The sequence below is a fragment of the Fusarium keratoplasticum genome, chromosome 10 (assembly GCF_025433545.1).
Source record: "Fusarium keratoplasticum isolate Fu6.1 chromosome 10, whole genome shotgun sequence".
NCBI lineage: Eukaryota > Fungi > Ascomycota > Sordariomycetes > Hypocreales > Nectriaceae > Fusarium > Fusarium keratoplasticum.
Window position 1 is genome coordinate 1067245 of NC_070538.1, and position 26968 is coordinate 1094212.

Consider the following 26968-nt stretch of genomic DNA (forward strand, 5'->3'; position numbering starts at 1 on the left):
AGAGGCCGCATTCATGTAATCTGGCCACCCCAAAGCTATAACCATTTCTTCTAGAAGTAAAACTGCGTAATTATAGGGCAAATTCTTTCCAGTCACTGTGTGTATTTATGGATGTCTTATCATGGCCGTGGTTAAAGTGGTCATGATCAGTTAATTGATGCCCCGCGACTTCAAACGCGTCTGGCCCCACGCGTCACAAGCTCTCAAACATTGCTCCTACATCACCACCCAAGAATTCGGTCGCAACACCACATTTACCTAACGTCTCTACGAAATTTCTCCTAGGAAGTACGCATGCGCAAGTCGAAGCGCAGGTCGCTTTTTATCCCACAATGGCCACAGGTAAGCCCACGCCGAGCTGCCAAACATGGACTTGGACTGTTTCTAACAACCGCCCAGGCCAACAGCGCCGTGCTGATCGGCTAAACGAACGTCTTCGAGGCGCCCAGTACGACTCGCCAGTTCTCGAATATTGCCGATATAGACACTAATATCATTGCAGACGCGCCGTAGTCGAAGACGATTCCTTCAATCTCGACATCGCCGGCCTTAACATTGCCGGATCGACTCCCGCCGCTCCGTCAGCGCCCGCGCCTCCAGCACCCTCGGCGCGTCGCACACCAAACACATCAGCCAAGAGGAAGAGACTAGAGAATGACATACCGCCTTCTGCACAGCCGCCAGGGAGCGCGCGCAGACGATCACCGCGATCCGCACCGAGAGACCCCTACGATCTGCCCGACTCTTCTAAGGAATCAGCCGCGCAGGTCACAACGGCTGAGGTGACCGAGGCGGAAGAGGAAGAGGAAGAACCTATTGTTGACAATGCAGAGGCGCCAGAACCTCAGATACCGAGTCCAACCGAGGAGCCTCAAGACAACGAACCAGACATTGCGCTACCGGTTCTACCAAACGAGAATGCCTCTGGCTCGCCAGCCGTACCACGATCAAGAGAGGGCGCTCAAGGCGGTGCCCACAGTCCTCCAGATCGAAGACGAAACGTGCGCATGAGCGATGCCCTATCCTCGACTACGCGACTACACGATGGACTTTATACGGAAGAAGAGGCACCACCCTCGTCCTCACCTCTGGTGCGCAAGGTTAGGCGCAGCGAAGGAGCTGCTTCTATCCGAGCCAGAATGTCTCGGCGACAGAGTTCAAGAGCTGCTGAGAAGGAGGATGTGGACGAGCTTTCGCCCGACCGACCCACCGATTATAACCCTGCGGATGATGAACTCTCAGACACGAATCCAGTGGAGGAGGAGCCGGAAGTTGAAGTTGAAGCGGCCGAAGCTGAGGAAACCGAGGAAGAACCTATAGCGGAGGACGAAGTGCCAGAAGAGACTGAAATCCGAGAAGAGGAAGTACCGGAAGACGCTGTGGCAGAGGAGATTGACGAGGTGGAAGCCGCCAAGACCATTGGAAGGAAGCGTCCTCGAAGAAGTCTACCCTCTCGCTCCCCTGAAGTAGAACTCTCCGAGGTTGTTGGGGAGGAGGAGGCCGAAGAGGAAGAGCCAGCACCAAAGCGACGTCGTGGACGACCATCAAGAAGCCCCACCACACAGAAACAGCCGATGACCAAGCCAAAGGTCAGTACGAGGGCAAAGGCTCGCGATTCAGAGGCCAAGACGATGGAAAAACAGGCCCGCAAGGCAAAGAAAGCCGCCAAGGACAGGCGCATCAGTGACGGCACAGCTATTGAGCTTACCGTGCAGAGATGGGTCAACGCCAAGCAGTTTCGCCAAGGCGATGGCAAGGAGGACCCTATTGCGAGCGAAGTCCCGTTCCAAAATCAAGAAGAAACCGTTGTGGATGTGTTTGCGCAGGTGTGCTTGGAGGTGGTTGAGACTACGCTGGCCAAGCTTTACGAGACCATGACTAGCACAGAAGACAAGGAGAAGAAGAAGGAATGTCGCATCAAGATACGGGCTGTGGATGCGTATCGAGAGCAGTTGACGTTGCAGCTACTTCAGCTGGTGAGTTGCTTTCACAGATTGCAGAGTACGGAAGCTGACATTGGCAGGCCACTCATCTAAATGATTGGCATTCACTACGGAAACGAGTTCGCCTGATTCAACGGGAGAAGCTGAAGTTAAGAGAGGATATTCTCCAGCTCAAGGCAGAACGGGAACAGGTGGCTCTTCGGATGGACGCAGTGCGCATCAAGCACGAAGAAGACACCAAAGAGTCAAAAGTGAGTAGCAGAGGCTTTGCACTCCTGTGCTGGACTAACATTTCACCTAGTACCGCCTCGACACGTCTGCTATCATGCATGATGTAGACCTCGCGGTTGAACAGGGACGAGATGCTCCCGAACTATCACGCGCCCAAGAGAAAAAGGCCGAGCTGGCAAACCTCGAGCTACTTGTGGCGCGTATCACAAACGAAGCCAGCTCTGCAAGCTCAGCAGGCGGGATGCTCCAGCAGGTCAAGGAGTTTAACGCTTTCTTGGAACGGGCAGCAGTGGCACTAGAATCAAGATGAGGCACCATCAAAGTAACTCAAATAATCATTGCCTTGGCCATGACAGGATATTACACTTTTTGGTTGCTCTCGCTCAGTTAATCTTGGCCTTGCTAAAGTCCATCTCGGGATGCTGCTCCTGGAACTGCTTCAGAATGTCGAGCCTCTTTTGCTCGTCCGAGGTGGGCAGGCCGCGCTCCTTTTGCTGCTGGTCAAACATCATCTTCTCGACCATGCCGCGCGTCTCGCCGTCGAGGTCCGACAGCTTGGACGAGTCGGGCTGGATCTTGGTCACGTCGATCTTGGGCGCGTTGGTCACGACGTGCGCCCACCACTCCATCTTGTTGACCTTGTCGAGGTGGATCTCGACCGTCTTGGTGCCGTCGGCGTTGGTGCTCAGCGTCCAGGTCGAGTCGTCGACGTGGATGGGGTGGGGGAGGTCGCCCTGGGGGTGTTAGCTTGGAGCTGAGACTGGCGGCGATGGAGGAGGAAGCCAAGTCATGAGTGAGGGTGTATGTACCTTGATGAGGGGTTCCTGGCCCTTGATGCCCGCCTGAAGGCTGTTCTTCTTGATCTCAATCACGAGATCTCTAGACTTGAAGTTCCCGGGGACGGTAAAGGTGATGTCGAGCTCAGAGATGACCTGCGTCCACTTGTAGGGCAGAGCAGCCTGCTCCTCGGCCTCCTTGGCACGAGCGGCAGCGTCTTCAACAGGAGTGGGTTCTGCCATTAGAACTTAGTTTAACAGGAGAAACATGTCAGGGTAGAGTCAGGAACATACCTTTGTCGGCCATTTTCAGTTGTCGTGATAGAAGAAGATGATGGAAGCGATTCGTATGAGAGAAGGCTGACAATTCGATGGAGGGGCAGAGTCGGTGTGGGGCTAGCGGGTAACAAGCTTTAGCCAATAGGAAGTGATCCATCAAAGCTCAAATCCCTGTAGCCTCAGCCGCGCAGAACCAACAGTGAATCACTCTCATCCTGCTAAACAAAGCGTGCTTCTGCCTCTGCCTTGTCCTCGCCCTCAACCTTGCATCTCGATTCCTCAACACCCGCAAACATGTCCCGAACAGGCGCCATCTCGGTGCGTCACTCCGACTTTAGCAGCAATGCTCCTGCTCCGCCCGATCAAGACGAGACGTGCCCCGTGTGCAAGACGACGCGGTACTTCAACCGCGACATGGAGTTTCGCATCAACCCCGAGTGCTACCACCGCATGTGCAAGACGTGCGTCGAGCGCATCTTCAAGGATGGACCTAATCAGTGTCCGTACGCCGGCTGCCACAAGACGCTGCGTCTTAGGGGTTTCAAGACGGCCTTCTTTGCGGACCTGGGCGTCGAGCGCGAGGTCGACATTCGGAGACGTGTCGCGGCTGTTTTCAACAAGGTTGAGGAGGACTTTGAGACGCTGGAGGATTATAATGAGTATCTTGAGATGGTCGAATGCTTGACGAGCGATATCGTCAGCGGTAATGAGGAAGCGAAGCGCAAGGCAGAGGCTCAGCTGTCGGAGTGGGAAGCGAAGCACAAGGCCGACATTGAGCGCAACCGACGTCTCGCTCGAGAATCAGACGAAGCGCGTCAACGTCGCTTGGCAGCTGAAGCAGAGGAAGCACGACAGCGTCGTATGGAGGAGCACAAGGCCGAGATGGAAGAGAAAGCCAACGCGAAGCGCTTCCGCGAAGAGATGCTCGACTCCCTCCAGAGCGCCGAAGACGGTCGCGCAAACGAGGCAATGAACAAGATCCTGCTCAAGAAGCGAGGCCAAACCAAGCGCGATGGTGCTTTGGGTGCAGCTGGCGGTGCAGGAGGACTCTCGATCCGCGGTCTGCGGGACAAAAAGGGCCCAGCACATCACGTCGCCGACGACAAGCCATATGATCCCTATGGAGGAGTGCGACTCACGACGCAACGCGTCGACCTCGCGCCCGAGAAGTTGGCGGCGTACTCGAACGAGTGGGTCGAGATTACAAGGACAAAGACCGAGTTCAAGGCTGGAGGGTACAGTCCCGACGAGTACCTCTCCCGAGCACTCTTCGAGGCCTTTTCTGGCTTGGGTGTGTTTGTCGGCGAGGAGAAGCCAGACAGGAGTGTTGCTACAGCTGGAGCAAGGGAAGCGGCTGCTACAGGGGATACTGGAGGCAAGATGGATGTCGACGATCCTTTCTAGAGGACTGCAACTTTGTGTCTGTTTTGGGTGGGCATATTGCACTTGGAAGCATAGCTACGGCGTTTACGGTTCAAAGGCGTCTAGGGGAAACATATGGAGCAAGGTACGAGACGACACTCGCTATAGAGACTGGGAGTTTCACGAGGGGTACAAAAACACGACACGATACCATGGACACGATGGGTATAAACCAGAATTTCGATCGAGACTAGGATATATAAAAGGAGGAGACAGGGGAGTTAATATAATAACACCAATGATATTTTTTGACTGCTACTATACTAAACCAAGGAGAATAAAAAACACCGACTAAAAAAAAGGGAATCAGAGGATCGCCAAGGTCCGCAGAGGGAGTAGATTCTCGCCAGGGCAGGTTAAATATAATTTGCTACTGGAGAGTCGAAAACACCCCCTTACGTATCAAAAACCATCCTTTCACCTTGCGGGGGTCCCCTTTCCCATCTTTCTTCATCCCCTCCCGAAAAACGCCTCGCTTACTATATGGAAAGGGAGGATTGTACAGCCAAAAAAGACAAAGAGAGCGCCGAGAAACGCGGGTGTGGATGTGAGAGAGAAAAAAGGCTCAGAGTGTTGAGTATAGTGTCGTGTAGATGTGAGAGTGGTGGAGAATTATGCCCCTTTATTGCTGCCAGGGGGTCTGCTGCGCAGGTCGGGGGAACACGGGCACTGTTTCGAGTTGATCGAGGCCACCTCCGATCGGTGCTTGATTGTGTTGCCATCCCGTGCCTGTAGCGTGGTTTACAAAGGCGCCATGACGGAACGGATTTGTGCTGCCAGTAGGTTGAGCAACAAGAGCCGCTCCCGCCGTTTGAGGTCGCTGCTGTTCTTGGGTTTGCGCTGGCAGCATCGAGTGCCGAGCAAAGGGGTTCGTACCAGTTGGCGTTGGCTGTAAAGCAGCAGCTTGTTGTTGTGGCTGTTGTTGAGTAGGTTGTTGGAAAGGTGAATTGGAGGCTTGGGCAAATGGCGACGTGTTCTGTCCTGGTGATCGAGCGAACGGGTTTGTTGATTGCCGGTTCAGTGCAGGTGTTGAAACGGAAGAAGGCATCTGGTTCGCCTGAACACCTGTTTGTTGAGCCAGGAGCATAGACTGCCTGAAGGGATTGGTGCTCTGTTGCCCTGTTACCATTGGTTGAAGTCCTCCATTCTGCACTGGCTGGAGTCCTCCGTTTTGCACTGGCTGTTGAACGGCTGGAGCAGCAGCAGTAGGGAAGTTGGCCACAGAGTCCTGGGGAATTGGTGCAAGAGAGCTCGGCTGGAATCCAGGTTGTGAAGTGAACCCTCCGAAGCCGGCGCCGGTAAAGCTGGGTTGCAGGATTTGAGGTTGCTGCACAAGCGCGCCTGTAGGCTGTGGCTGCTGGAAGGGGCTGTTGTTGGCTGTAAAGCCTGTAGGTTGACTACCAAAGCCATTCTGCTGGAACTGTAGGCCTGTCGGTTGCTGTTGGAAGGGCTGTGCTTGGTTGGTGGTTAAACCCAACGGCGTCTGGTTCTGCTCGATTGAGTCGAAGAAGTCGATCAAATCAGGATCAGGGCCCTTGTTGGCTTGAGGTTTCGACTCGGAAGGCTTGCCACCAGTCGAAGAAGCCTTGATGACCTTGGGAAAGGGGTTGTTCGACGATGGCTCGGGGAAGTCGAGGCTCTTCTTCTTACTGAGACCCGCCCCCTTAGAGCTCGAGCTCCCACCCCCGTGCTTCTTGACATCCTGCTCAGCGAGATACTGCCTCCGGTGGACCTCAAAGTCTGGATCATTCAGGTACTCCTCAAGCTGGCGTCCCAGGTTGACAGGGGCGTGCTTGAGCTTTGGAACCTCGACTCGTGTGTGGTGCTCGTACTGCCGGGCAACGCTGAGGTACTGGACCACGTAGTCTGTCTGCTTGGTAAACTTGCGATAAACCGCCATGGCACGCTCGGCATCGACCTTTGACATTTCGAAAAAGTGGCCTAGGGAGACGGGTCTTGGTCAGTAAAGGAGGCGGACTGAGACATGAGGGGGAGGGGGAGGGGAACCAACCGAGAATGCTAATCAACCCTTGATTAAGAACCTGGAACAGCGCCAACAAGTCCAAGACAAGCAATCGGAAGACGGTTATAGTGATTTCGTTTTCGGGCTCGTTTTCCATGACCTGGGGGGATTGTCAGCGCTTCAATATCTGGAGGCGTTGGAGGCAGCGCAATAGGTGGGCGATGCTGCCATGTTCTGTGTCCACGTACATCGCACTTCAACAAGGCCTCGAGCTGGTGTTGCACCACTTCCGTCTCTCGTAATAGACCTTTTTCGACTGAAAGCTTCTCCAGTCTTGACTCGGGGGCGCGGACCCAATCCGTCTTGGTATCTCGATATGCGCGCGCTCGCTCGGACAAATAATAGGCATAGTGTCGAATGTTGCGTCCTTGGGTTTGGGCTACAAATTCGTTAATCATCACGTTCGGAGATGTCCGGTCGACCCTTGTCGTAGATAGTACCACATACCATCTGTGAAGCTGCTTGTTGCCAACACGTTGCGGTGCGTTGAGAGAAAGGCGAGTGTGACGTCTGGTGAACCCTCCCGGATCATGAGATGCACAGTAATCAGACTCTTGAAGACGACGGTCCATGTGGAATCGCGGAGGCGGTATGTGAGGGCGCGAAAGACTTCGCCGACGCCAGCTTCGCCGGAATGGGTAGCGACGAGGATGTGCTCGATATACTTTGTCTTTGGAGGGGCATTCTAAGGAGAGGAGCTTGCGTCAGCATACCAAGTACGGGTCGCAGAACAAGACGAGAGGCGCGAGGGTTGAGAGCTAGATATGCCGAATCCTGTGCTGGCCGCTGCATGCAAGAAGTGATTCGGACAACGCACCTTGATCTTGGTTGCGCCCTTGACGGACTTTTCGAAAGAGCTAGACATTGTGCTAGCTACTAGGACCTCGGTCGAGCTGTGTGACGAGAGAAGATAGCTTCGGGATTCGTGGGCGCCGAATGATAGAGGGGATGGATCGGAGCACTGAAGTTGGACTGGGAGACCGGGGCGGGATGAGGAAGCAGACGGGCCGGCGGTCGGAGGTTGAGGCGGAGGAGGAAGAGATGGAGGATCGACTCAAGATGGTGTCTTAGTGGAAGGTGGTTGTCGCAGGCGGTAGCCGTCACGTCGAGTTGGAGTTGAGGGCTTTCAAATCGCCAGCGCAGAGATAGAGGAACACGAAAGGAAAGAGAGAGAGTGCCCAAGGATCCGCATCCGCGCCGGGGGACGTGGACGAATTTGGGGCGTGCCAGGACCAGGGGAGGGGGGTGTGCGTTGTCAGGTTGGAGGTTGGGCGGTGGTGGTTGTCTGGGAGGTGGAGATTTGGAAGAGAAGAGGAGATAAGGGGGTACTTTCACTTTCGCGTGGTCCATGGGAATATGGAAGTACCTCTATAACTCCCCTCCGCCGGACTGGTGGTTGAATCCGGCGCTGCCACTGTAATGAGTCCAGGGGACGCTACGGGGTCTCGGGCAAGATGTCGTCACCACCTCTCAGAGCTTTCTCTCAGGGACCATCAAGTGAGCTCCACTGAAGATGGAGATGGAGATGATGGTGCCCGAAGGATGATAGGGATTGACGCCGCCCAGAGATTGACAACGACAAGAGCTAGGGGTGATCTCTTTTGCTCTTGCATCCCGGATGCAGAGAATAGGAGTCCCGCTGTTTGTTTACTCGACTGTGCGACATGTCGGTGCTGATTGTCTGCAAGCAGCACAGCATGTCTCTCTTCATTTCGGCTTGGAGCATTCATGGCAATCACGCAAACGGTAAACTGACACGGCAAACTTGACATGGATGGAAAACAATGTGAAACAGTTCAATTCTCCAAGCTATCTGCAAACAACCATCCCCACCAGACTTACCTGTTACTCGAAGCTTCAATTCTGCTGCTGGGTTCCCCCAAGCCGCACAAAGCCAACAAGATCAAGAATCCCTTTCCATTCATCATAAGTCAGAGCTGTTTTTCATCGCGTCCGATGCTTAACAAGGTCGGTGTGTCGAACGCCCATTTCATGATACCGACCTCTCCTCGCCCCGGAACCGCTTAAGCCGACCCGAAGGAAGGAGGGTTTCGAGGTCCGGAGAGACGGCATCTGCATCATATTAGGCACGCGGTTCTCATCATCTGATAGATTGTTAGCAAGAGAAGGTCTCGATTGTGTCGTGCGCTCTTTGCGCCATTGGAGGGACTCACGTTTATTTGAATGGAAGGGTCATGAGGAGAAAAGAAAAAGAAGAAGAGAAGGAGCGCGACCCGCGCAAAATTTAAAGCTCTGCTGGCGGGTGGGAATTGTGGGGATCTTCGCCATGGCTGATCCTCGGCTGATTTTCTCGTCTTCACCTCATCCTCACCCTACACCTTGATGCGCAAAGGTGGGAATGACGGCAAATTCACACAGGGAAGCTGTCATGTGGCCGTGGACTTGTTCCGTCGCAGATATGCAATTACAATGTGATTACAGGATATGTACAGATATGTAGGTGCCTTAGCAACACTGTGATTGCGTGTTCTTTAGCCAAGTTGCGTCTGCGCCCACTACACAAGCCAATCGGTCGAAGCCTGATCAGATGCTATGGCGAGATGATACCCACTGTGCAATTGGCCGGATCACTTCAGAGACGAGTCCTACAGCGCCATGGTGAAAGATAATAACCACTATGCTGAGGTAAAGGTGGAAGATTACGGAAAAAATCGGGGTATTTGTGCTTCTTATTGCTGGCATTCAACTTGCTGATCTCCAACAGCGAGGTGGGTTGTTTCTCGTCGGAAATAAATTGTCTTGCGCCGCCTTTGTATCGACTGAGTGTGCATTTGTTCTTGTGTTTCTGCCATGATATGGCAATGAGGACAAGATGATGAGTGCTTTATGTGCATAATTCAGGGGCCTGGACAGCTCTTTGTTATTGTCATTATCATTTCTAGGGATGGGACTTGGCAGAGTTCTGGGTTGCAAGTACATGCTCCCAATCCCAGAAAACGCCTACCCGTTTCTACACACAGCCTCTGGGGGTTTAGGTGAGCTAAGAGATGCTAATTGGGCAATATATCGCTCAACTGGTTATCACTACAGAGGTCAATGTTTGGCCGTGGCGCAGTCGGGCGAGTGAGTTGATGGCCCGCACTTCAATCACACTTCTAGCGTCTTTCTCAATACCCAATGATCTGAAGGTGTTGATGTTGTTTCTCATGGAGCAGATAATGGGTTCATAGGCCCTCCAAAATTGATCGATTCACTCATCATTTGCGTCGGATATTTAGCAGCCTGTCTGCCTTACGCTACGTGTCCTACCTCGATTGGGCTCCCCTACACCGACTGGTGTAAGGCAACCAACAAGGCCGCACCCAGTTGCCTTATGGTTTGCCATGTTAGCAGGGAAAAGGGTTTAAACAGAATTCTTTCTCCGAAACCTGGATTCCTTATGTCTATCTGACTGTCATACTTGTTCGTGTTGGGAGGCACAACACGCTGAGACCACATCAATGAGCCGATGACAACTCCATCGAAATGGTACCGGCGATCAACAATTTTTGCTCAACTTGCTGCTCAGCATTTTTGAAAGCTGTAGACCAGTATGATTTTCTGAAAGATATGTTCCGCAACTGCGATGATTCCCAGGTGCTTGTTCATCATGAGCTAGCAGAATGTTCAATCAAACATCACCCCTCTTTCCATGCACTACAGGAAGCTGCAAGGGCAAACTGTCATCTCTGCAGTCTCATAGAACTCTATTGCACTGCATTCCAAGTCGATTTCGACTTGCCGGTCGAACTCAACTTCGACCTCAGAGATGGGTTGTATCGTCGTTACGCCTTTAGCATTGAGAAGGAGAACTCATGCACAAAGGTCCGGCTGGGTCTAATTTGTATTTCACTCCTAATACAATCTGTTTTCTGGGTTCTAATACTGCTTGCAGATACCGATTCTACACTACAACAGAAGCCCATGTCGTACTATCATCCTAGCGGAGGAGTTCCTCATGCGGTTTTCGACATGATTCGAGAATGGCTGCATGTCTGTCAAGACGAACACCAAGAATGCCGCCTCAGCTCTGGTGGCCAGATGCCAACGAGGCTGATAGACGTTGGTATGCCTGATTCAATCACCGTTCAGCTCATCGAGACCGACAGCATACTCCAAGCGCCATATTTGACACTGAGTCACTGCTGGGGAAGGGACCCGCAAACATACCGTAGGGTCACCCGAAGTAACCTGAGGGTTTCCCTGGATACGCTTCCTCGGACATTTCGAGATGCTATCACGGTCACACGAAAGCTGCAATTCAGGTATCTCTGGATCGACTCGCTTTGCATCATACAGGGAGATCGAGATGACTGGGAAAGAGAAAGCGCCAACATGGCAAATATTTACGCCAATGGAGTCTTGAATCTTGCAGCAAGCTACTCTGCCGATGGCCATGGAGGTTTGATGCTGGAACGCAATAAACTCCACACCACTCCGTGCCACTGGACTAGTCCGTCTCGTCCGATTTCTTCCCATAGCCGTTGGGGAAAGTGGATGAAGGTTGAAGAGGTCTGTTGGGGATTTAACCCCCAGTCTGAGTTCGCCAGTGTGGGAATCGGAAGACCTTTGCCGCTTGAAAGCAGAGGCTGGGTTATGCAAGAGAGTTTGCTGTCGCCTAGAAAAGTGCAGTTTCTCCCAGGCGAGATCACCTGGAAATGCAAAAATCTTTCGACCAAAGAATCTCTACATTGTGGCTCTGAATCTCCAGCCAAGCAGCTCACCTCAAATGGTGACCAAGCAACGTCGCCACCCGGGAGCGCCCAGTCCAGGTCAGAACCCCCCCTTGGGGCCGATTTGCACCACACACCCGAGAAAGAGACCATTCTGGAGTCGAAGCCTTCTATGACCATTCACCCGGTCGACCAGAGTCAGCTGTACTCTCAATGGTATAAAATGGTCGAGGAGTACAGTACAAAAGACCTGACCTGGTCTGATGATAGGCTGCCAGCAATTTGGGCACTGGCACAGGATATCAAGAACAGGACTGGTGACAGATATTGTTCCGGCCTCTGGGGGAACGATATGCTCAGAGGGCTCCTATTCAGAAGATACAGACAGCGCTTCACCTGTTGCAGGAGCCAATCAAGTTGCAGCCCATCATGGTCTTGGGCCTTCACTGAATGTGAGGTTAAGTTTGAACGATTTGAACGGCATACACAGTCCTATTCAACGTTGAATCCACTTCCTGATGCATCTATTCAAAAAATCGACATCGTTTTGACTAGTCCCCAGCCTCTCTCTATGGGCCGAACTCAACGTGCGGAGCTGGAAATCCACGGTTTTGTACATAAAGCGAAGTGTCACCGTGTGGAGCCAGAGCCTTCGCCATCACAGAGGGTTGCTAGAGCACTCAGGATTGTAGACGAGTTGACCTTTACTTCGCTGGATTGGTACTGGTACGAACGATTGATGAAAAATAAGAGCGCCTACGACCTGATGCCCCTGGTGCCCTCGATTATAACTGAGCCTGGGTCATGGTTTGAGGGACAAATATCTCGGCCGAGGCATCGCTTTTTGTCTGAGACTGACTGCTATTTCGGATGGACTGGCATGAAACATGTCGAAGAGTTGCGCTGGGACATGGAACAGGCGCGAAGGAGGCAACGAGATCATGACAAGATTCTACTTTCCGAGTTTCTCTTTCTCTATTTCGACACCACGGAATTGGCACAAAGCTACGATGGGAAAGTCGCGCTTTGCTTCCACATCAAGGACTCGTTTGGTTTAATAATAGAGCCTGATGGTGGCTCACAAACATACCGCAGAATCGGGACGTACGGCTCCTCTAAGCCATGCATACCGGATCTTTGGAAACGACAGATAGTTAGACTTAGGTGAGAATTAATTGTATGGAAAACGTAGCTTGTTATTACTCGGTACTAAGAGCTTCTTATTATTAAACAACTATCATTCATAATGGGAGTACTACCCATGTGGCCTGTTTCTATTTTTTTTTTTTTGATATAGTTGAAGCCCGGCCCTTGATGGGATAACTGAGCTAGAAAACTGTGGCCTATTTCGATCCTTGTCTTCGACTGTGCATAAACGTGTCTGGCTCTCGATATCGTAGAGAGAAGAATTAGCCCGAGTTCTTGATACCTAGCCTAGCGAGGATGTCTAGCAAAAAGAGGTCATCGCGCAGATTGAAATGGAAATATAAGCAAGCTAAGAGAAGTTGCGGGAAGACACATCACTAGCTGTCTACTCATCCCAGATCGTAGCGACCACAGATCCAGTAAGTTGCACCTGTCCCAGCTTGCCACCCTCCTCTTCCGGGATGATCTTGCCGGACTTCAGATCCCGCTTCCAGATGACCACGGTTCTATTAGTCTGGAGACCAACCGCAATCTTGTCTCCGACCTTGTTGAACGAGAATTGACGGGGCTGCCAACCGCCGGCCGGTGCCAGCTGCACGCGCTCTAGCTTGCCGCTTTCTTTGATGCGGAAAGTAGACAAGGTGTCATCGGGTCCAGATCCTTTGATAGGGGAGCTGGCGAATGACTTTTCACGGTTTGAAACAACCAGGAATCGTTGATCGGGCTGAGGTTGAAGTTAGCTTCATTGATAGAAACAGGAAGTCATGGTACTTACACTCATTGCGATCTCGCTAGTAGGAGCCGTGTTCGAAGGGAGGTTGGCATCAATCGCAGGGATCTCAAAGACCTTGGTGAACTGCAGACCAGCCTTCTTGTACTTGACCCGGTAAGAGTACACCTTCTGGCTAAGCTCGCCATTGAAGAAGAAGAAGGTTTCCCCATTCTTCATGACCCTGAAAACACCATGGCGAGGGCCGGTACCGGCATCAGCCTTGAGAGCGCCCACCTGCTTGATAGGCGCGACGTTGTCGTTGTCGTAGGTGTAGACACGGCACAGGTCACCGCCGAGGTCGGGGATGACAATGTACTTTTGCTTGGGGTCGATGATGACGTGGTGAAGGTAACTCCTGTCCTGACGGGAAGGAATTGGACCTGTATTGCTGATATTTGGGAAGATTTGCTGGAGAGGCTCGGTTCCTGGGAGGGCACCGTTCTCACCAAGGGCATACACAGCCGCGGCACTTCGGTTGCTGTCCCCATGTTAGCTACCACTAAAACAGCAAATCAACCTAATATTTCTGGTTACTTACTATGAAGCACTCACGTAACCTCGCGCTCCGCTACCAGTGGTGACAATCTCACCAGCAACGCCACTCAAAGGTGCAGTAACACGCCCAATACGGCTCAAGACTCCGCCCTCTCCGATGGAGAAGGAGTTGAGGGATCCCGAAACGGAAGTGCTCGCACCACGGTCGAGGCAGTAGAGAACTCGGTTTGGGTGATCGAGTGTCAGCCACGAAGGATTGGCCTGACAGTCGGTCGTCCTCGACGTGACAGCTAGATCATAGCTTTCATCAGAGCCAGTGAGAGCCAATGTGGTTAGGTTACCACCCGAGTCTGCCACAAAGAGCGTCACGGCACCAGAAGAAGCAGCCCAAAGGGCAGAGGTTAGGAACAACTCAAGAGTTCCACAACGCATTTTCAATCACCCAGATGAAGAACAAAAGAAGGTATGAGAGATGGGAGACGATATCAATCAGCATCTTGTGGGGAACGGTTCTTAAATGTGTCAACGTTTCAAAATAGGCTTTGCATGGCTACCCCGGCCCATTGCGAATACACCCCAACTAGCACCGGGAGATGATTGCCCCATCCAGTCAAGTCCTGAGCAAAGGCCACCTATAAGAAAAGTTTAACAGCATTTCCGGTTTCACGTTTTCCGATGTTTATTTTTCCGTTGTGAGATTTGGTGGTGAACAGTCAAGATTGGTCAGCTCGATTAGCCTGAACAACCCTGCAAGTTAAGCATAGTAACCCGGTATGCTCGGAAGCTGTAATGGAGACGTGTTGGACGGATAAGGAAGGTAATTACGTTTGGGTTTATTAGAGGAACTCTGACTATATGAACTGCCATCTTGCGTCTCAGACTTGGCTGATTTCCTAGGCCTGCGGCTCATTAGGGCCTCCTTTATTGTCTCTCTTTCGAAGATATCTGTGTAAAAGTCTGGATAGAAGCCGGTTTAGGGGTAGCATGACATCCCTCTGACTGGCCGACTCCCATTCGGCCGGCTTGAATTGCGCGGACCCGAGTCTCCAATTGGCCGATGGCTGGTGAAAGACATTAGACACTTCTATCACGATACATCAATCGGAGCCGCGGATGTGATGAAATGGCCGGACCATGCGTGTTCATTCATGATATGTGGTATCCTATCCTAGGCTCCCAACAAAGGGTGCCCAACGATTAAATCGTATACCGGAAAAAGCTTGCATCATCGCCCCTCTCCCGCTCAGCATTCTTCTCCTCCTCAGTGTACTCACTCGGTGGCTTGTACGATGCATCTCGCCGAGCATTCTCGCGGCGCAAGTGGATGGTCATGCCCACAGCCAGGATGAACGCCATGGTCTGGCAGCCCAGGAGCGTGCCGAAGCCGGGGAAGTATCTCGGAGCATCCTTCTTCAGGAACAGGTATGCTGCAACAACACCTCCGAGGTTACCACAGCTCACGTTCATGGCGATTCCAACACCTCGCTTGAGGGCACCGCCGATGTTGTTGCTGTTCCAGGCAATTCCCTGAGGCACGCTGGGGAAAAGACCCGAGGCGAGAAGAAAGCAGCCAAAGTATCGGACTCCGGCGTGTTGGACCGCCATGAGTAAAATAAGCCCAACTCCGCTGAAAGATTATTAGCACATCACCGTATTAGACAACATGGCTTCAGGAACTTACGCCATAGCAATAAAGACAATCATGAAGATGCCTCGTTGCTGCACCTTGTCGGCCCACCAACCAGCTCCAACACAGACAGCGCATGCCACGATGTATGGAGGAGTGCTCATAAGCTGAGCTGTCGTGTTGGAATATCCAAGATCGCGAACGATTGTCGGCAGGAACAAAGAGTAAGAGTAGACTCCAGTAAAGGTTCCAGTGGCCATGAACATGTGGATCCAGATCTTCCAATCACGGAGAGCGTCCCAGACATACTTTGTGTCAAACTCATCCGCTAGTGACGATCGGTCAAGCCTCAGGCGTTCCTGGATGTGCTTTCGCTCTTCCTCGGTTATGAACTTTGCTCGTTCGGGGTAGTCGGCCATGAACTTGAAAGAAGCCAGGGCTGGTAAAAGCAATCTGGTCAGAGATAGGATGGTCATGCTTGAAGGGTATGTTAACGTACCAACCAGAACTGTGAGAAGTCCCTCTAGGATGAAGATCCACTGCCAGCCAGAGAGCCCTGCGACACCACGCATCTCCATGATGCCGCGAGCTAGCAGACCGCCAAACGCACCTGCAGCTGTGGCTGCAGAGAAGAAGATTGCCATGCGGAAGCCGCATTCGTGGCGTCGATACCACATTGTGATGCTGTATAAAGTAAGCCAACAACGTCACAATCATGACTGTCCGAGGCACCAACTAGTAGGCAATTCCAGGAAACAAGCCACCTTCAGTCAGACCGAGGAAGCTTCGTGCAACGAGCAGACCCGGGTAGCTCTGAACAATTCCCATCAGGGTGCAGCAAATGCCCCACGCAACCATCATCGAGGGGATCCAGATCCATGGCCTGAACCTCTTCATGGCCATGTTGGATGGGATCTCGGCCACAACGTAGAAAGGGAAGAAGACGGCCAGGGCATTGTTGTACATGAGGCCCGACATGCCAAGGTCGGCCTCGAGCGTGTCGAGTCGAGCGTTGCCAATGTTGGTGCGGTCGAGGAAGGACAGGAGATAGAGCAGAGCCACAAAAGGTATGATGACCCAGTCAATCTTGCGGATCAACTTCTTTGTGTCTGCCTCGCTCCAGCCCGCATTCTCAACTGAGCCGGCCTTGTCGGAAAGGTTCACATTGTCGGGGCGTTCAGCAATCTGGACGCTTGCTGCGGCGCTGCCTGGCGATTTGTCTTTCATGGCGAAGTGCGAGTCAAGGGGTTAAAATAGAAGTGGATGTAGAAGATATCGAGACAATGGCCCTGAGGAGTGATGGATATGCGAGGATTGCCGTCAGGGCATACATATTTATAGCCAGGCCCGGCCAAGATGTCTTGGTCCATGACATGATACCATGAGACGGTCAAAGTACATCCAAGGGCCGCCCCATAGCCTCGGATCGACATCTATCCTCGGATCTACTGATCGACTTGACATGGGCCGATGGTTTCTGGGGTAAACACTGGCGGGGAGGGGGAGCTAGCCTGGGTCTACACGAGTCGGCGCCAAGGCGTCAATCCATTGCGACATGATTGCTTGGCTCTGAGGGGCTGAGTACAAGTCACTTGGCGGCGAGTCCATGGAGGCGACAAGTTTATTAGACATGCTCTGGAGACACTTTATTGCACTGGTACCTATGTTATACCTACTGAGCAAGCACACTTGATCCCAAGATCAAAATCTTGATCATCACGAACTCCCCACGGGGAGAATTATGCACTAGGGTCAAATTAAACTTATTTAGACTACATTAGCCTTCCTCGCCCGCCATGTTCCATGTTGTTTCTTGGCTTGGCCAAGCTCCGCCTCCCCTCAGTTGTGGCGGACCAGCAGCCGGACCGCGGCCGGACCGAGAATCTGGGCCATAGCCGAGCGGGAAGAAGATGTGGGGGTAGATCTTTGCAGATGATCTCTCTGACAAGAAGATCATCCCTGTTTCACGTTACCTTATCTGCCTCCTTGATTCCCCTGCCTCCTGCTTGGTCCTTGATGGGCCCCCAGAGACCAGTTCTAGACGTGGAGACCCCGCAAGTAGCTGCTTGACCTGCCCGTCTAGGTTGTCTTTCCCCGCGCACCTTCGGCCCGTGCCCGGCCTCTTGCAGCCAATACGACAATGCTTGGCGTAGGACAAGAGCTGCCTTCTGTCAATCAGAGGTCCTGTTCTCTGTTTCTCAGTTCCTGGCCCCAAAAGATCCCTCGACTCTCCCAGAGCAACCAACATGTTCAGTGCCGTGGCCTCAAAAGGGGTTGACATGTCGGCATGTTCAGTCCTTGTATACAACCACTGGCAACAGAATAGGAACAGGATTGAGAAATATGTTTGATGAAATAAGCCTGAGCAATCTCATGGTGGTAGAGAGACACCCACTTTACACCACCCTTCGCGCCTTTGAGTAGCTCGCCCTCCTTCTCAGTAGGCACATCGACCTTGGGTATGCCTGAGGTAGCCGACCACCTTCGAGACTCGCCGTCGGAATGCACTCACCGCAGCCGTTTTGTTCAAACCGCTTGCACAGGGGATTATGGGCGAGATAGTTTCGGCCCTTGCCTCCATAAAAAAGTACTGGGGGGGGGGGGGGGGGGGGGGGGGCTGATGTCCTTTTCTGTGAAGACGGCCTTGAACTGTGCCTACAGCTCAATGTGTTCTTTATTATAGTTGAACCCCGGCCCTTGATGGGTTAACTGAGCCAGAAGATCGTTACTACGGCGACTTGCTCTGTACAAATGGATTGTTTGCAAGGTAAGCTTCTGCGTATGCGTTCAACCATATTTTGGGATCATTATCGACGCCGTCAGCCAGTTCGGACAGGAGTGCCTCCAACCCGCTTAGATCACTGCTGACTGGGGACACGTTTGCGCCTGCATGCTCATCACGCTCTTTTGGATTCATTTGATAGAGCATAGATTGGCAGAGATATCTCTGGGCGTCTTACTTGATCTTGTCCGAAGGAGCTGGAAGATTTGTCACAAGATTGGTCGCACCCGTGATAAGACGTGCTGCCTCGGGGCCTTGAGTGATCGACGCCGGTTGTCCTGGGTTCGTCGGCGTGGATACGCTTATATTACCTTGGCCGTGGCCGCTGTTCAAGGTTTTGCCTGTCCTAGGGTTCCTTGCACCATGCTTGATGCCTTCGGCTATGGAGCTTCTAGAAGGTAGGTAACGAGACGTAATATTCCTGGCTCTTCCTATAGATTCCACTCCCCTTATGTACCTTTACTCCCTCTGTCCACTTACCCAACCGATCCGGAGCCCCGGTACTTCTAGCTAGCCGCATCCTCCACATTGAGCGACTCGCACACGACAGTTCCCGACCGAACTCGGTTACATAATATCTAGTTAGGCTTACATGCGGCGAGTATACATTATTCAAAAATGTCCAGTTTCATCCCTGGAGATAACGTAACTCGGGGTTGGTCAGCTTGATGCCCAACTGGTTTCCTGTAGGCTGTGCAGGACAGCATTCCTTGTTGGTTTTCCCTCGCGGCTGGGCCAATCGCGACCTACGAAAGGCGCTGACATTAATCATACCCTCAAATCAGAAGGACCCGGCCAGCTGAAAAGCAGGCTCGCGCTTACCTTTGCACGTCAATTATTCTTACTGGTAGGAGTCTTGTCTTGGGGGGCTGGGGGTTGCTTAATACTGGACGCCATTATCTCGGTAACTCCATTTCCTGCCTCAAAACCAGGATTCCTATTGGCATCGCTCTACACCTTGAGCCTATCAGCTTCCCTTAAAGGTCTCGGCGCATCACGGGCAAAGCAAAGTGCAAAGACTTACAGGTGAGACGTGGCAGCCTGATCGCTGGAAGACATGCCTCGAGAACAAAAACTTGTAACGACCCTTCCCTCCCCTTCTCGCCCTACTTTCACCCAACATCACCAATCCCTTATTCGTCCTCACTTCAAGTGCTGATGGTCCACCGTATTATGACGACCACGGGCGTTCGCCTCCTGCTGTTGGCAGTCCTGGCGACTACCGTTGCCGCCGCAGATGATGCCGAATTCGCCTTCAATCTCCTCACAGACGTTGCACCGTAAGTCTGCCTAGGTACCATCAACTCGGCGGGGCACTCGGCTGACCAACACAATCACCAGAATCCTTGCGCTTTTTGGAGACGCCTTTGCAAAACAGTTTATGAGCGAGAGCCTGACATGGGTTGATCACCTCATCTTTGCAGTGGTGCCCTTGGGCATCATTACGGCCATTACGGCCGCCATCCGGGTCCAGGGCATGCAGGTTGCCAAGGCCTTCGTTGGACGCGCGAGGGAGAACCGAGCCCTTGCGGAAATCGAGCTGATGTCCTCCACGTCCGGCGAGGTCTGCGAACTGTTCAATGGCAATTCAATCGTCCGGGCTATGGGTAAGCCCAGAATTGAGCAATTCCTCATCTTCCCGAATGAGTATGACGCGCTCGAGGAGAAGTACAAACAATCCGATGACGCCGGCGAAGAGCCCGAGGACAAGTCGTGTGGCATCCATTCTCTTCGGACTGCTGCTTCGAGAGAGCCAGGGGAATCTAAACTGATGGTGTGCAAACGTACGTCAAAGCCGCACTTTGTTGGCCATGTTCGCTAATAACTATGCCCGTGAAGCCTACTCCAGTGATAGTGTGACCGTGATTCAAGAATGCTCCGAGTCGGCTTTGGCATTTTTCCGCCGCCTGTGTTGGCATCCCCTTCGCACGATAACCGAACTATTTAGATCTGCGTCTCCGACACCGCCAGGGGATGAAAAGGGTGCAGAGACTACCTCCACTGAATCCGGTCACCCTCCTCTCCCTCCTGGAGCAGAACCGGCCCTCAGAGGTCCACCGAATCTCCAGTTAAACCTTTCATCCGACCACTTCGATCAAAATACGCTGAAGAAGCGGCACGAGCTCATTCTGGCAGCTGTTGTCGCGGTCCTTCTGCAAACCGGCTTGATTGTCATCGCGGCTGCTACAGCCTATCACCTGAACCCTGGATCTTCTAGCTTCTTCGAGATCAAAGTTTACGGTTTTCCTTGCTATGCTGCTGGCTCTCTTTTGCTCTCGATTGGCACGGGACTTTGTTCATTTATCGTCGAACATAGCACTATTGAACACTCCTGGGAGGCAGTGAACAGCTCTGGAGAGAAAATGAACGGAGAGAAAGCGAAGCCACAGAAGAATGCCCCTCGACTCGTATGGATCCAACGGTATCAGACAGTAAATGACCAATCTTTCAAAGGTTACATCATACTGGCTGGCCCGAAGCGTCGGGTCATTACCTCGAGGCGGGATGATGACATTGAGAAGCATCATCGCAGCGACGATTCGGCCTCTGGAGGCCCACACTCAAGTAGGGGTGGGAAAAATGAAGTATGTCTCCTCTAGTCTCATCACTTTGCAATCGATAGAATGCTGTGTCTAACACTCTCAGGGGTTTTGGCAGTGGCTTACTGTTGGCGCCGCTCTTTCGGCAGGCCTTGGGTTTATAGCTCAGTTCATGGGCCTCCGTGGCCTTGCTTTCCCATGCTCTATTGCTCAACTCGGCGCCATCTTCATCATGGCCCTCATTCGAGCTAGCATCCGGAGACGCCTAGGAAGGGTCCCGGCACATTGTCCCGCGCTTGAAGGGTATGAGCTCGACTTCTTGGCGACACAACTCGTTTTCTATCCAAAGGTCCGAACCTCCGATCAATGTGGAAAGGGAGAGGAGAACTATGGGGGAGACAAATTACCGAGCGACTTCTGCAGATGGAAAATCAAGACTGCAGATCCAAAGCAACGGAATGCCTTTTTTGCTCAACCAACGCTTACCAGTCGATCGGACCCGAAGGATGGAACGACCATATCTGAGCCAGCACAACAACATTCCAGTATCACATCCCAAAAGAGCAGAACTGGCCCGGATTTCAAAGCATCATCGAGCCAACAACTCATCCGTGTGCGGGAGAGACTAGGTGACTTATGCCACTTCACATCCAAGTCCACAGAGAGCGCTCTATCTTTAGCACAGTCCATCGAGCTTTTCATGAACAGCTTCTCGCCGCTCTCTACGGGAGAGGATGAAAGCGAAGAGCCACTCTCACACGTGGACTGGCTGATTGAAGCCACTACACTAACATCCACCGGCGTGTCTGAAGATCCAGACAAGGTCAAGATTCCAGTGGTACGAAGGAACTCGGATGGCAAGTGGGAAGTGGATGTTGCCAAGATCGATGCAGCAATCTCTCTCTGGATGGCCAGCATCGAGGCCAAGAAGGCCAAAGATGCAAAGAACGCGCAACAGCGCAGGGATGCTCGACAGGGTTTGGGAAATGGCAGATCAGCTACGGACGTGGCGCGGCATTCCGGTGATACATTGCCTGAGTGGAGGCGCACCAAGGTTGGAGATGACTTGAGACGCAGCTTTGGCCGCATCATCGGGGACAACTTGAATGATGAGGTGCTCAAGCGGGATATCTCTTGGTGGGTCGACAGCATTATCGCTGAGCAGAGTGATCCTGCGGTGGAAGACGAAAACAACAGCATCGACGAAGGGAATGAAAATAGCAGTGATGCCGAGGGCAATGGACGACTTTGGAGCAGAGCAAGGGGCAGTGGTGTTGATCTTGTGATTGGATTCAACGGCAACAAACCGCACACTGGTAAGCACACCATACCTAGAACCCACCTATGCATGTTAACTAAACTGACCCGAAAATACGCAGATCCCGCCCGGGAGCTTGGTATTACCTCGAATGGCTACCTCCACACCAATTTGGCGCAGCATTTTTTCACCAGTTTCATGTGGACTGTGGTTGAATTCCTGCCGAAGAACTGTCTCAACCCTGGCATTGATGAAATCCAACAAGAGGTAGAGATAGAAGGTCCCAAGGTGTTCGAATCATACGATTTCACCCAGACCTGGCTCCGACCCAAGCTTCGCCACCGTCGACTCACCAAAGTCGTCCGAGAAATGGAATCCTACGGTCTAGGAAGCACCACCGACATGCTTCTCTGCATGATACCAGCGCTCAGTTCCAGGAGCCTTTTGCCCAATCAGGCAATATTCAAGCTCATGCCACGTGTTGGTTCTGGCCGGGGATGGGTAGAAATAGCCAACTGCCACAAGAAGCTCCTTGAAACGATCAAGACAGACGAGGTAAGCGAGGAAGACCAATTCAGCGTTGCCATTGTTGTGGCCTCAATGGACTTCCTTTCTTTCGCTTATGAGCCGTACGATGAACAGACGAAACCTCCACCGGATCTGGACAATGAGCTCAAGACCATTGTGGAGAAACTTCTCTCGCCCAAGTTCATCACCGTCTTGGAAAAGCTTGCGCCTGTTTACCGCCGTCAGTGCCGCCACAGATTACTCTACAACGTTCTTCAATATCCAGCGGGCCCGGTTCGTGGCCTAGATGAAGATTTTGCGAAGAACATTCTGGGGTTTGCGCAGAGCCATCTTAGAACGTTCTTTCGAACAGATGAGTTGATGCTCGTGAGTGGCACGAAGCAACTACCCCTACGAGTAGCCCTGGCTCACAAACCAACAGAATCGACGTGCCACGGCAAGAGAATTCAGGACATATGGTTAGTTATGACACCTTGCTTGCTTCCGTTTATCGGCATTCGATTCCACTAACCTAGTCTATTATGAAACTAGAAAAGCACGACATCTTTGGATGGACTCCGTACCACTATCAAGTTGTTGATGACATTGATCGGGCTGATTTTGAACTCTTTCTTGAGGATTCTAAAGGACGAGCTGAGCGGTTGCCCAGCATGCTTGACAATTTAGGACGGAGCCCGATCCAAATCGCTGTCTTGGTAGGAAGGCGCGACATCTTTGAGGCCATATTCCGCCATCTGAGCAAAGAGGGTTGCAAGAAGGCCGTTCAAGCAAGTGGCACCGATGACATGACGCTTCTTCACTTGATTGCAAAAAGCGGGAGCCTCGATTGTCTTGATTCGATATCCCCACCTGAAACAAAGGCCCTTCTCTCGAAGAAAGACATTTGGGGTCGCCAAGCACTTCACATCGCTTCCAAGCTAGGGCATGGAGAGATTATTTCTGAGCTCTTGGAAATGGGATCGCGTTCTGATGAACTCGACGATGCTGGGAGATGCCCTGTCTACTATTTTGTACAAAGGTGGAAAGAGAAGGGTCCGGAAAGCACCGTTCAAGAGCAGCACAGCAACAATCCAGAGGCCAATGATTCTCCCGGCAATGAGTTCTCCAAGAATCTAAGCAAGGAAAGTTTCGAATTGTTTCTGAAATTTGCTATGGAGCCTCACTGTCGATACAGCAACGGAAAAACCTTCCTTCACTTCGCAGTCGAGGTCGCAGGCGACGACAACATTCGCACATTGGTATGTGAGAAAGGGTTCGACGTCGAGGCCCGGGACAATGACGGACGAACGCCTTTGCATTGCGCGATTCTCAGCGGCCGTCCCAGCGTGGTTAGCACCCTCATCAAAGACTTCCGAGCGAAGCCATCCGCGAAGGACTCTCGCAACACTACAGCGCTCATGTTCGCTGTCCAGAAAAACTACATCGATGTCGCCCGAGCAATATTAGATGTGTCCGATCCCAGTTCTGTCAATGAGGTTGACGATGACAAGAAGGCTGCGATTCATTATGTCCGTAGCCGAGAAATGGCCGACTTTTTGATCACGAACAAATGCAACTTGCTGGCAACAGATTCTCGTGGCAGGAGTGCACTGCACACGGCCATTGAGCGAAAAGACAATGTCGCACTATATCTTTTAGGACTCGAAGATCCACGCCAGGTGCAAACAGAACCATTCGACGACAACAAAGAATCACTACTCGTCACGGCATGCAGATGTGGTTTTTCTGAAATCGTTCCAGGAATCCTTGGGCTGTGGCCTAACATCATCAACAATGAAGACGAGAAGGAGGGTCTGCCACCTATCTCATGGGCTTGTGTGGGTGGGCATAGCGACGTTGTCGCAAAGCTGCTACAACACGAAGGCAGTGAGCGGGTTAATGTGAACAAGACGGCATGGGCTATCAAGTATACCCCACTACACTTTGCTGCCACATTGGGAGATTCCAAATGCTTGGCTCTCCTGCTTGAGCAATCATCTACCAAAATTCATCAACAAGGTGGCGTAGGGGAAACGCGACCACTGAGACTAGCTGTGAGGTTTGGCCGCAAAGATGCCGCCCGAATGCTACTCCAGGATCATCGAACTGCCCCTAAAGAACAACTCCGCCACATTAAAGAGTTCACCTCTTCATCGTCTAGTGTATTCCAAAGCATCATTGGGGATATACTTGAGACGTTTGCGGGCACCTCTTTGATTCGTGACTACTTTGAATGGCTTGTCGATATCACAGCTGCTCCAGGCGCGCAAGAGTCAATCAACAAATTCGTCGTGGATATAAAACGAGGTGGATGGAAGAAGTTGAAGACTCCTTATCATCTAGCAATCTTTCTTGGTGATGCCGAGTTCATGCAGATACTGAAGGAGCAAGATGTCCCTCAGGGGGGGCTGGACGAAGACAACTGGTCTTTGGTGGACTACGCCAAACGCTTCGATCGTGATGGAACTTTGACAAGCCTTGTCAATCACTTTCAGCCTTTGGACGCCAGCATGGAACACAAGCATAAGGAGCCGACGACTCTGATCTGCACTTCTTCTGAACCGATTGTCAAAGTCACTTCCTGCGCCACCAAGGGTCATGACTATTGCTCGAAAGTACACGGTAGGCTGTTCTCGTTTCTCTACCCTCAAGACTAAACGTCCAATAGCTAACTTTTGGCAGATGTCAAGGTTATTTGGTTGTCAATGGGTAGCTGGCACACGTGCATACGCAGCGATCACAGCATTCCCCCATCTAACAAATATTTTTATTTTGAGGTGGAGGTCCTTCAAGATTCAGTATCCCAGTAAGTTGTAATTCACTTCATGCCACAGCCCCAAGCACAAGCGCTTACGACGCAATACAGAATTTTTGGGATCGGCTTCTGCCGCTTGAATGACAGCGATGATCAAATGCCAGGCTGGTTCAAGGGGTCATGGGGATACCATGGCGACAATGGGAAGCTCTTCATCGAATCACGTACTGGGGCCACTCCGAGCTCAGACTTTGCAGATTCTGGCAAATTAAAGTCCGGTGATGTTGTGGGTGTCTGCTTGAACGTAAATACAGGACAAGGGTTCTGTACGCGCAATGGCAAGAAGTTGAACATGGGTAAGTTGCGACCACAGAGATGAGAGACATCCATCCACCGTGCTAACTCCATGTTAGGGAATGCTTTCGAGGGACATGAGGAAAGGTTTAAGTATGGTAAAATATATCCCTGCATTGGGTTTAGAAGGGGATGGCTTGACAGGGGGCTTTGCGTCAGGGTTAACTTCGAGGGATTGGGTAATCATCCCTTTGTGTATAAAGGGCCTTTTGACTTTTAGGTAGGTATTTTGTTTGATTTTTTAATCAACTTAACGTTCGAGTGTATTTTTAACTTGTTAGCTGTGGAAGAGCTCGGTACTCCTCTTGCTCAAGGATCAGCCTGGGCTGGAGGGAATGGGGTTTTTTCTTCTTTTTCAATGACGTATCCTTCATTCACAGGATCAAAGAACATGCAACATCAAAGCCCAATGCTGTAAAACATCGTAACTACCTAGAGGGAATGGGGTTCAAAGGAGTAAAAGAGACGGCGAATGGGTTTGAAGTGAGGGTGAAGCGCCAGGAAAAGAATGACTGACCAGAAGAGCGAGGTTTGAAGCACACCTACTTTAGAGGCACATTGGGCGTTGCAGTCGGTCAACCTTGGATTGATTGGAACCCTAACACTTGAGAGTGACACTCAGGGGCCCAGCCCCCCCCCCGAGTCCTTAAGAACCAGTCACGAGAAGGGAAAGACTTGGCATCTGCTAGGAGGGCACTTGCTAACGACGCTATCGACTCTAAGCTGATTAGTGCCGTTGGCAAGGTAAAGTGGGCTTCAAGTTGGTGAAATTTAGTAATAATCTAGCTAAGTGAAAGAGTCGTCAAGGTCGCACCCTCTAAATCCCCACAGCCAACTCTAATATAATGGCTCCCATTCTTCATCCCTCTCTAGCCATCCATCAGAATCAGATCCTGGACTTGAACCTAGATAAGGTACTCTGGGCCATACAAATAGTCAAAGACACCCAGCCTTGAAAACCTCTGGGGCTTAACTGGTCGTAGAATAAGCCCATAGCAAGGCTCAGACTCATGCCTACACACTTCCGACATGGCGATATCCATATTGGCGTTGTCTTGGAACTCTTGCTCCACTGCATCGAAGCTCATTGGAATCCAGGCTTCAGCTCCTTCCCAGGCAGGTTCCGCGATGTGGAAAAGGTTTGCAAGTTTGGGCTCGTTCCACAGGGGTATATACACCCCTTTGATGCCTGATAGGACAACTCGCCACAGTCGCCCTCTCATGACCAAATTTCCACCTTTTACAGCACCATATGGTGCAGCTGGGGATTCAAGTTCCGTGCGACACTGGAGCAACTCTAGACTGAATGACTCGTTGACAGTACTAATCCGGGATGGATCACCATCGATAGCCGCCCATGACCATGAAGGGGCCCTGTACTCTCT

The 26968-nt window shown here is 51.8% G+C and overlaps 7 protein-coding genes across 7 annotated transcripts; 3 read left to right on the forward strand and 4 right to left on the reverse strand.

The window, feature by feature from the left end:
* Positions 1-332: 332 nt before the first annotated feature.
* Positions 333-2484, forward strand: NCS57_01220200 (uncharacterized protein; the record flags this gene model as incomplete). The annotated part of the gene is made up of 4 exons (XM_053061879.1): positions 333-448; positions 503-1976; positions 2024-2194; positions 2245-2484. The coding sequence occupies 4 exons, from the start codon at positions 333-335 to the stop codon at positions 2482-2484; spliced, it is 2001 nt and encodes a 666-aa protein (XP_052908407.1).
* A 73-nt stretch (positions 2485-2557) lies between these two features.
* On the reverse strand, positions 2558-3278 carry NCS57_01220300 (CS domain-containing protein; the record flags this gene model as incomplete). Its single annotated transcript, XM_053061880.1, has 3 exons — positions 3245-3278; positions 2984-3186; positions 2558-2908 (listed from the first exon to the last, which is right to left on the reverse strand). The coding sequence occupies exons 1-3, from the start codon at positions 3255-3257 to the stop codon at positions 2558-2560; spliced, it is 567 nt and encodes a 188-aa protein (XP_052908408.1). The 5' UTR covers positions 3258-3278.
* A 245-nt stretch (positions 3279-3523) lies between these two features.
* NCS57_01220400 (RNA polymerase II transcription factor B subunit 3) lies at positions 3524-4633 on the forward strand (the record flags this gene model as incomplete). The annotated part of the gene is made up of 1 exon (XM_053061881.1): positions 3524-4633. The coding sequence occupies one exon, from the start codon at positions 3524-3526 to the stop codon at positions 4631-4633; it is 1110 nt and encodes a 369-aa protein (XP_052908409.1).
* Positions 4634-5273: 640 nt separating this feature from the next.
* On the reverse strand, positions 5274-7539 carry NCS57_01220500 (ENTH domain-containing protein; the record flags this gene model as incomplete). Its single annotated transcript, XM_053061882.1, has 5 exons — positions 5274-6592; positions 6663-6774; positions 6863-7053; positions 7122-7359; positions 7492-7539. The coding sequence occupies 5 exons, from the start codon at positions 7537-7539 to the stop codon at positions 5274-5276; spliced, it is 1908 nt and encodes a 635-aa protein (XP_052908410.1).
* A 5339-nt stretch (positions 7540-12878) lies between these two features.
* Positions 12879-14192, reverse strand: NCS57_01220600 (uncharacterized protein; the record flags this gene model as incomplete). Its single annotated transcript, XM_053061883.1, has 3 exons — positions 12879-13217; positions 13269-13743; positions 13804-14192. The coding sequence occupies 3 exons, from the start codon at positions 14190-14192 to the stop codon at positions 12879-12881; spliced, it is 1203 nt and encodes a 400-aa protein (XP_052908411.1).
* A 765-nt stretch (positions 14193-14957) lies between these two features.
* Positions 14958-16614, reverse strand: NCS57_01220700 (MFS domain-containing protein; the record flags this gene model as incomplete). The annotated part of the gene is made up of 4 exons (XM_053061884.1): positions 14958-15387; positions 15442-15826; positions 15887-16071; positions 16124-16614. 4 exons carry the CDS (start codon positions 16612-16614, stop codon positions 14958-14960), a joined length of 1491 nt encoding a protein of 496 aa, XP_052908412.1.
* A 2728-nt stretch (positions 16615-19342) lies between these two features.
* Positions 19343-26884, forward strand: NCS57_01220800 (Protein SSH4; the record flags this gene model as incomplete). Its single annotated transcript, XM_053061885.1, has 12 exons — positions 19343-19449; positions 19511-19953; positions 20009-20754; positions 20816-22025; positions 22089-22861; positions 22917-22953; positions 23027-25096; positions 25157-25280; positions 25341-25585; positions 25643-25681; positions 26682-26722; positions 26780-26884. 12 exons carry the CDS (start codon positions 19343-19345, stop codon positions 26882-26884), a joined length of 5940 nt encoding a protein of 1979 aa, XP_052908413.1.
* Between the last annotated feature and the right edge of the window lie 84 nt (positions 26885-26968).